This window comes from Cricetulus griseus, chromosome 4 (assembly GCF_003668045.3).
Source record: "Cricetulus griseus strain 17A/GY chromosome 4, alternate assembly CriGri-PICRH-1.0, whole genome shotgun sequence".
NCBI classification, from domain to species: Eukaryota; Metazoa; Chordata; class Mammalia; order Rodentia; family Cricetidae; genus Cricetulus; species Cricetulus griseus.
The window spans coordinates 35,419,894-35,429,918 of NC_048597.1; the positions used below are offsets into that span (position 1 = coordinate 35,419,894).

The following is a 10,025-nucleotide window of genomic DNA, read 5'->3' on the forward strand; positions in this document are numbered from 1 at the left end:
GGGACCAGGCTGGCCTCGAACTCACAGAGATCTGTCTGCCTCTGCCTCCTGAGTGCTGGGATTAAAGGTGTCATGTCTCACCACCTCACCCAGAATGCAAGCAATTGCCCACAAAGTCTCAGTGTAGTTTGTATCGTTCCATTAATCTCATGCACTTACTTCAGTTATGAGCCACAGTAGCTTCTGTTTCTATAGCTGTCACCTCAGGGCCTTCGAACATGATGCAACCTCTGCTTAGAACACCGTCCCTCCTCATCAGCTTTGGGTTTTTGCACAAGTAGTTTTTCTATGAGACTTTCCCCCAACCACTCTATTAAGATGAAATCTTACCCCCAATATATGTATGTATATATATATATATATATGTATGTATGTATGTATGTATGTATATATATATATATAGAGAGAGAGAGAGAGAATATATATTCTCATTGCTCACATTATTTTATATCTCCAATGCTCATCACTGTCTGACATATTATCAATCTAATTTTTGTTTTAACTGCATCTCTAAACTAAAATACAAACTCACTAAATTATAGAGTTCTCTTCACTGATAATTCCTTGCTGTTTAAAATACCATCTGGAGCATAGCATGTTCTCTCTAAATGTTTTCAATGAATAAATTTTTTCAACAATATTATGAGGTGGCCACATTTTCAACTTTGGTAACAAATGGAAAGAACAAAACCCACCCAAACTTCCTCCATCAAAACAAAATAGCAGCAGACAACCTGCAAACCAAAAAAGAACAATGGAGCTAAATAGCGTTTGAAAGCTCTTTTTAAGCATTAACATTTTTAACTGTCTATCAAGGGGCTGGGGAGGCATTTCAGTAGGAAAACGTTTGCTGTGTAAGTGTGAGGAGCCATGTAGGGAGAAACCCTGATTAGAGCTACTGCTGATCACGCCCAACAGCGGTACCTCTAATCAGGGTTTCTCCCTACAGACCCAAGTGCAGGTCCCAAGCTCCTAGGTCAAAAGGCAGCTGTGGTGGCGAACACTTGTAATCTTTAAGCCTGGGCAGCTGAGGCAGGCAGATCCCTAACGCTCATGGGTCAGCCTAGCTGATTGGGTCACATGGTTGTCCTCTGACCTCCATAGGAATGTACCTATACATACAAGTGCACACTCTCTCTCACATACACACATACACACACACTCACACATGCATACCAATAACTAGCAATGGGAAACTTTAAGTTATAGAATAGCAAAGTAATAGAGTAATTAATGAAATTTCTTTTCATATTCTCCAATGTTCTCCAAGATATGATGAGTGAGTTCCAGAAGCATTTATTGAATGTTGCCATTTGTTTAAAAATATGAAGGAAAAAAGATGTGTATTTGCTAATGTATCTAGAGCCTAAATCTGTAAGGATACATCAGAAACATTTGTGAAATTTGGAGCTGGAAATGTGGTAAAGCCAGTTGTCCCTTTCATATTATGAGCCAGGACAAGCTACATATCCAAAAATGTAATAAAAGTAATAGCTTCCCTAAAGTTAGATACCTCATACATGATATAGTAACATGTAACTCAAGACTGGGCTGAGGAGTACACGTAATTGTTAGTTTTCTGTTACTGTGATAGAATACCTTTACAGAAAGTAGCTTAGGGAAGAAAGGCTTTTTAGCTTTATGTTTCATGGGGAAACAGTCTATCCTGGCTAAGGAGGTACAGCAGCAGGAGCATGAGGCCAACTGAAACTCACAGAGCAGAGCTATAGCACTTCATTTACACACAGGAAGTAGAGAGAGAAAACAGGAAGTGAAGCCAGGCTATAAAACCTTAAAGCCCACAATGCACTTCCTCCTACAAGGCTCAACCTCCTAAGAGTTCCATAACCTTCTTAAACAGTGCCCACCAACTGGGAACAAAGTGGTCAAACCCAAGCTTCGGAGGTGGGGGCAGGACATTTCTGGTTCAAATCTTTACTCGGTAGTCAGCTATTACCTAGCATGCCCCAAGACCTGGGTTTCATCTCTCCACAATGAAATCAGCAACAGTAACACTAGTTACTAGTGCATTTACTGTCTACTGGCACATACTGACTCACAGGAATTGTGGCTGAATTATTGAAAGTGACCTCAGATGTGTAAGATGCCAAGATATTATTTGCAGGGACTTCAGTTCCGTAAATGCCAATGATGTTAATAGCAAAAGGAATTAGTATTTGTTCTTTTCTTGGTCTGCTGAAATAATTTGTTTTCCTCAACAGCTGCTGGCTGGCCATTCCAAAGAGCGATAATTTTGTGAAAAGCCCATTTTTGTGGTCATTCATTGTCCCTGTAACTATTATCCTCATCTCCAATATTGCTATCTTCATCATAATCACGGTCAAAGTGCTGTGGAAGAACAATCAGAACCTGACGAGGTGAGCGTCCTGGAGTGGGAAGCTGCCAGCAAAAATGAATGTAACACAGCCCCTGACTACACCCCAGCAAAGACCACTGTTGATGTAACATACCTTACCACACCCCAAAGCCCTGCAAAAGCTTGCAAAGTCTGCATAAGGCCTGCTTATGTGGTATTCAGGAGAGATTTCTCAATGAACTTGGAGGAACCAGATCTGCTCACCTTCTCTGCTAACCTCAGCAGCACTGCTTACCTCACTTTTGAGTCACGTGAGCCCAAGTGCAAACTAAACCCCTGCTTGTAGGGGAAGCTGTAGCCACGCCTAATTAGGGGCTGGCTACAGGTGTGTCTGACCACGCCCTCGAAAGCAGGTGGCTACACCTGCTGTCTTCAAAAATCCCCCAAATTCAGGAAACAAAATTTGAATACTTGAAGAAATGAGAAGGTTGTAAGGAGAGAGATGCTGGCACCCCCATTTTCAATTTGAAAATGATTACTGCCTGCAGGGCTTGAATTAAACAATAGTTTCAAACCCTGCAAAGGCCACTGCAAGTATATAAAATTTGGAGATTTCACTTACAAATGTATTCTCTCTTATAAAAATGTGGGACCTTTGTGACGGTAAGACCACATTTCCTGGCTCATCAGTTCCCACCCCCAACTGCAAGTCTCCTTGTTGTGACTTTTCTAGCCCCAGTAATTGTTATCTCTAATATTTCTTGTTATTCAACAAGAGGCCAGGACAAGCCAGGAGTGTTTCACAGAGAAACCCTGTGTCAAACCCTTCCCCCCCAAAAGAAAAAATCACACAAAAAAAAAAACCCCAAAGGGGTGGGGGAAGTAGAGGAAAAGAATATATGACCAGCAAGGACAGCAGGAAAGTAAGTTCCACTTCCCATGAAGAAATGAAACATGGGGATTTTATTCAGGGGCCTATACATATCTACATGGGGGGAGTGCCAATTTAGGATCATAATTTGAAAAGATAGCAGACACCTGTTTTGAGCAAAGTTAGCTCAATGTCTCAAAGCACATACGTAAAAGATGAAAAGAATGGCCAGAAATACACCTGCACATATTCCTTTTGCACTAGAAATTTTTTACTGACAATGAAGGAGAGGGTAGTTTTGTGTTTGTGTGTGTGTGTGCGTGTGTGCGTGCGTGCGTGCGTGCGTGCGTGCGTGCGTGCGTGCGTGCGTGCGTGCGTGCGTGCGTGCGTGCGTGCGTGCGTGTGTGTGTGTGTGTGCTAAAGAGGCCAGCTTTGCTTGGTGACTGACACTGTGAGGGTTCTCAAGAGTGGCCAAAGAAGGCAAACTCCATGAGTGATGGATTGTTTTGCAGCCTCTGCCTTCTGTCCTGGCCACAGACCAGATTCTGGGGTACAGACTTCCCATGAGAGGAAGCATCAGTCTGCTTCTAAATACCGTGTTTACACATTGCCCAAGACGCAAGCATCTCCCAGGTAGCCCAACCTCCCTAGGAAAGGAATTCTTCACTTGCTGATTTTTTAGTATAATTTTTGTATAGATTTTTTGGTATAATAATATACCAGAATCCCATCCTAAAAATAATTGATTCCTCTTGAAGTTTTCTATGTAGTAATAAAGGAATGATTTGCCTGAGCTTTTAAGTGGATATTAAGGTATTTTAAGATGGCCAAAGCACAATTTGTCAGAATGACATAGGTATCACACAATATTGCTAAATGAGCCAAGTATATAGACAGCTGAACATGCAAGCTCAATGCGGGTAGTGATGACATCAGTAAGCAAAAGCCTAACAAGCCATGTTTCCTTTCTTATTTTTCCCTCATGTAGCACAAAAAAAGTTTCATCCCTCAAGAAGATTCTGAGCACATTATCTATTGCTGTTGTTTTTGGAGTTACCTGGATTTTGGCATATGCTATGTTAATCAATAATGATGACGTCAGGATTGTTTTCAGCTACATTTTCTGTCTTTTCAACACCACTCAGGTATGGCATAGATGGTCTGAAAGGAGCAGAACACTTGCATTGCTATGTAGACAGTACCACTCTGTTTCCTTTCTTGTAAAACTCCCTGAAGACCATTGTTTAACTACCTTTAGGGGGATTGATTATTCGTAGACTTCATGAGAAGAATGAAAACTTCCTGTGCTCTTTGCTGGCCTGGAGGTCACAGAGTAAAATCTCCTTAGGGTTGATACATAATTCCTCTTCAGAAGGTAGAACATTCCATTTCCTTTCTCCTATGCAATGAGTTTACTTTGGTTGGTATGGGCAACGGCCATTGTTCCTTGTACTTGGAATTCTGTAGGTTTACTGATTTTTTTTTCAATTAGAAAAATGTGTTAAGACTGGATTTAGGCCCAGAATTTGAGCTGTCTTTTCTGTAAATTTTAAAATACATTTATTAGTATTAGTATGGAGGCATGCATGCCATCGAACATATATGTATACATGTGTGTGGAGGTCAGGCAACCCCTTGAAAAGTCAGTTCTATCCTTCCACCACGTAGTTCCTGTGGCTAAAGCTTAGATTCTTATACTTGGCAGCAGGTGCCTTGCCCTCTGAGTCTTTTCACAGGCCCAGGTGCAAAATATTCACCTTGGAAAAAAACCCTGCTTATTCAGTAATTTCTAGGTGTGAAGTTTTAAAATACCATTAAAGCTAAAGACTACAGGCTCAAGGAGGGCTTTTCTGTCCTTACCAGTTTGCCATCTGGCTCTTTTAACTGCTTAGTGAAGAGTGCTAAAAATCTCCACCAAGGACTTTGAGTCTATGTGTTTCCTTGTTTTCCATTTGGTCAGCTTTTGCTTCACATACATTTTGAGTGAAGATCGAACATTCATCCTCATGATATATAGTCATAACTATTGTATTTTCTAGATGAATTAGCCCTTTCATCATTTACATTGAGATGCCCTTTTATTCCTGATAGTATCTTTTGCCATAAGGTAGACTTTATCTATTACCCAGTCTTGTTATGTGCATTGGCTATATGATCACACCTGTGTGCATGCATGTGTGCACATTTGCTATGAACCCCTGTACCTTTATATTATGTAGTCTATATTATGTAGGCATCATATACATAGGCCTGACCTTTTGTGTCTATTGTGGCAGTCTCCATCACTTTATCAGAGAGGGTAGGTTGTCATTTTACGATTTGTCTTCTGTGGTCATTCATTTTTATCCCCTTGATTCCCCCCTTTTCTCCCCACTTTTTTTTGGGGGGGGTTCGAGACAGGGTTTCTCTGTGGCTTTGGAGGCTGTCCTGGAACTAGCTCTTGTAGACCAGGCTGGTCTCGAATTCGCAGAGATCCACCTGCCTTTGCCTCCTGAGTGCTGGGATTAAAGGCCTGTGCCACCAACGCCTGGCCTCCCCACTTTTGAGTATGATAGATTTATTATCATTATGACTACATTTTAATTCACATTCCAGTAATCAATACCATTTTGTGTTTGGGGATAAATTCATGGATGCAGTATACATTCATAGTTTTCATAAGACCTTGAAACTAAAGTTTCACAACACTCAGTAAAATCTAAGGGCCTCAAAACAGAAATCTGCTTGCCACCCCTCTTCCCGTGTGCTGCCATTATCTTATGTCCTCTGTGAATATAAATTATAACCCCCCAAAAAAACATCATCTTCCCCTTAAACAGACATACACATTTTCAGTAATTAGGAGGAAAACCTTTATATTTGGTCACATATCAACCATTACTGGGGCTCTTCCTTCCTTTTGGAAGAGCTAAATGTCATATGGTATCATTTCTCTTCAGCCTCAAGATATTCCTTAAAGTATCTTGTAATTTATGGCTTTTGGTGATCAAGTATTTTCTTTGAACTGAAAAACATCAATTTTGTTCTCATTGTTGAATGACTTGTATTAATTGGATATGAAACTAGGTTGTCAGAAGCCCCTTTTTCTTTTCTTTTTTTTCTTTTTACCTTGTAACTTCTTAGAGAAGTAATTTCACACACTGGTACATTTCCTAATGAGATGTCCTCAGGCATTTGTACTGTTCTACTGCACACAAGTGTGTTATTTCTCTCTGTTGCATCAGGATTTTCTCTTAGCTTTAATGTTAATGTGACTCTTAACTTTCTTTGCATTCTTCCTGCCTGACTCCTTTCTCTTCCTTCTGATAATTCAGTTGCAATGGTAGGTCATTGGATACTGTCCCACATGTCACAGAAAGATGTTCATTTTCCTCAATCTTCTTGCTAGGCATTACACTATCTGACTTTAAGTTCTTATTGTCAAACGCACTCATTTTTCTGAGGTTATCTCTACTCTTGTTACATGTATTTAGTACTTTTTGTTGCAGGTGTTACACTTACTCAGTTTAAAAGCTTTGATCTGATTTATTCTCTTAAAGTCTGCTGACATTTGCTTTTTCCTCATTATAATTACATTTCTGACACAGCCTAAAGAAATAGTATCTCCAAAGATCATCTATTAAATCCAATGCCTGGGTTGGTCAGTTCAGCCACTCTCTATTCATTGTTGCTTTTCCTTAGGATGGGTCATATTTTACCGTTTCTTTGCAGTAATTTTGATCAATTCTTGCATATTATGAAGTGCAGCAGAGAAAATCTACATTTTGTTATATTCCTATCAAGAACAGGCTCAGCAAATACGTAACTTGGACTAAAACTCTTTGTTTTCAGTTTCATCACATTTAATGCTGTTTTCCCCTTAGTTTGTATGTAAATGTGTATGAATGTGTGCATGTGTGTGCAGAGGTCAGAAGAGGACCTTGGATGTCTGCTTCTATCATGCTCCTCCTTATTCCTTTTGAGACAGGAGCTCTCACTAAACTTGGAGCTAGGCTGGCGACCAGCAGCACATCCCAGCATTACTCCTTTTCTCTCCCTCCCATCAGGGGTTATTGGCACATGCATGGCCATGCCTAGCTTTTAATTTGGTGCTGTGGTCCAAACTCAGGTCCTCATACTTGAACAGCAAGAACTCGGCACTCATACCCATGGGACCATCTGTACAACCCTTTCTGATCACGTTTTTTTAAACATTTTTGCACCCTTATATTTTGATTGTCTGCATAATTTTCTCATGTTTTTTATTCATTTTGTTAAAAGCAACTTTTAACTATTTGGTTAAAAAGTACTTAAGAAAACTAGTTAGCTGTAGTAGTGTATGCCCATAATCATAACACTTGGGAGGCTGAGGACAGCCTGGGCTATGTAATGAGACCTTGTCATAGAAACAAAGAGGCTGGTGGGATCGATCATTCAGCAAGTAAAAGATGTGTGGCCAAGCTGAATGATCTAAGTGCAAGCCCAGGAACCCACATGGTGGACAGAAGTGACTCTGTGGTGAGTGTACATCCACAATAAATAAATAAACTAATAAATAAATAAAAATCTCAGGCCTATAGAAAAAAGTCTGAGATGATGCAAAATTAATTAACTTTCATCATTGTTATTCTACCACCTTTAAACAATAATTTTGAATGTTTTTTTAGATGATTTGAAGTTACAAAATACTGAAAAGTTGCCAAGTATCCATCACCAAACTTTAGTTCTAATAATAACATCTTCAAAAAAAAATGTTTAAGGCTGGAGAGATGGCTCAGGGAGTAAGAGCACTGGCTGCTTTTCCAGAGGTCCTGAGTTCAATTCCCACCAACCACGTGGTGGCTCACAGCCATCTATAATGAGATCTGGAACCTTCTTCTGGCATACAGGCATACCTGCATGCAAAGCACTGCATATGTAATAAACATATCTTTAAACTTTTTTAATTATTTTATGAGTGTTTTGCCTGTATGTTTGTCTGTGAACTAAGAACATGCCTGGTGTCCATGGAGGCTACAAGCAGGTGTTGAATCCCTGGAACTAAAGTTATAGATGCTTGTGAGCCATGATGTGGGTATTGGGCATCAAACCCAGGTCCTCTGGAAAAGCAGTGAATGCTGTTAACTGCTGAACCATCTTTCTAGTCAAAAAATAATATCTTATTATTATTTTTTCAAGACAGGGTTTCTCTGTGGCTTTGGAGTCTGTCCTGGAACTAGTTCTTGTGGACCAGGCTGGTCTTGAGCTCACACAGATCTGCCTGCCTCTGCCTCCTGAGAAAAAATAGTATCTTGTTTAACCACAATGTATAATCAAACCCAGGAAAAACAGTACAGTTTCATACATTCTTAATCCAGTGTTTCCTAGTGACAATATCATCTATAATATAGCACATTGTTAAAATAAAAAAATGGGCATTGGTGCAATATTATCAGCTAGCTATAAATAGCATTAGAAAGGCTCCTTAGAGGCTATAATACTGGGTAGTACTTTTCTGCTTCAGTTACAAGTAACAGTCAACACCCTGCATTCGCTAAGGAAGATTGAAATAAAAAATATAATTCAATTCCAAGCTCTACTGAGAGTAGGCAAATTGTTTAATTGTATAATTCAGCTGAATTTCAGTTTCCATGTTCATAAGTTGGGGATAGTGAGACTTATAGTGTTCATGTGAGAATTATCACAATGAGAAGTGTCTGAAGCCAGTTCAGGAAAAGGCAGTTTAAAAACATGTAGAAGATACTACCCAGCCCCTTGTGGCTTACTTTCTTAAGAATATCTCATCTTCCAATGTAATGTACAGAAAAGCAATGACTAGTAGAGGTTTAATTTTGTGTTGTTAAGAGATTACCAAGTATATAAAATTCCAGCTTTGTTATGGAAACTCAGGAAATGGAATCCCAGGATGTTGGAATCAGAAGAACAAACGGGTGTCCCCAAGCAATCCTTCCCCTTTTAGAAACTGAAGATGGTGAAGACTGGGGCGAGAGCAGACTTGCACAGTAGCAAATGGCAAGTCAGGGCATGAACTCTGGTTTTCTAAGCATGCATTACGTGCAGCGCTGTGTACATGAGAAGGATGTGCACACGAACAGCTGCTGCACAGTCCAGTTGTGGAGCAGCTATACCTCCTCATGATGGGAGAGCGAAATGGAATCTCGTTATTCTTTACTGCAGAATTCTGTGCTGTAATATTGCCTAATAGCAAACTTTAATTCTCTCTTCAGGGATTGCAAATATTCATCCTCTACACTGTTCGAACAAAAGTGTTTCAGAGTGAAGCCTCCAAGGTGTTGAAGTCACTGTCATCATCTTTTGACCGAGTGAAGCCATTGCCATCAATGACCCCGCTGAGACTTCGTGTGAGGATGTACAATATGCTCAGGGTCATACCATCCCTGCATGAACGATTTAGGCTGCTGGAGCCATCAGGAATGACTGAGGAAACATCATTGTCTTGAAAGTGACCAAGCAAAGTCGAGTACTGAATAAGACTGTTACCTTTGACGGTCTTTTCTATCCGACTCCTAAGAATTTTATCTGTTTATGCTCTTCTCTAAGAACATCCTCCTAAAGACACATTAAACTTGCTGTTTCTTATCACGGGAATGATGGATTTGGTAGGGATTTTTGGATGGTTTTCACTAGACTATTATGTGAATCAAGTCAAGAATCCCACACAGCATTCAGGATGACCATTGCTATGTCATTGAGTCTGCATGACACACTTTGACCTTCATGTCAAACTTACAACAAATTATTTTACAAAGTCATGAGGAAAAATTGCCTTCTAGAACAAAATCTATGACCCTTGATAAGTACAGGGAATTGCTTGCATATATTATACTTTTGCTGATG

At 39.9% G+C, this 10,025-nt stretch overlaps 1 protein-coding gene across 1 annotated transcript in view; it reads left to right on the top strand.

Annotated features, from left to right (window-relative positions):
* Adgrg7 (adhesion G protein-coupled receptor G7) overlaps positions 1–9,729 on the top strand; it is a 44,626-nt gene extending 34,897 nt beyond the window's left edge. Inside the window, exons 14-16 of the mRNA XM_027412490.2 lie at positions 2,223–2,378; positions 4,177–4,333; positions 9,395–9,729. Coding sequence (XP_027268291.2) covers positions 2,223–2,378; positions 4,177–4,333; positions 9,395–9,628 — 547 coding nt within the window. The 3' untranslated portion in view covers positions 9,629–9,729. The remainder of the gene's footprint in view (positions 1–2,222; positions 2,379–4,176; positions 4,334–9,394) is intronic.
* Positions 9,730–10,025: the final 296 nt, after the last annotated feature.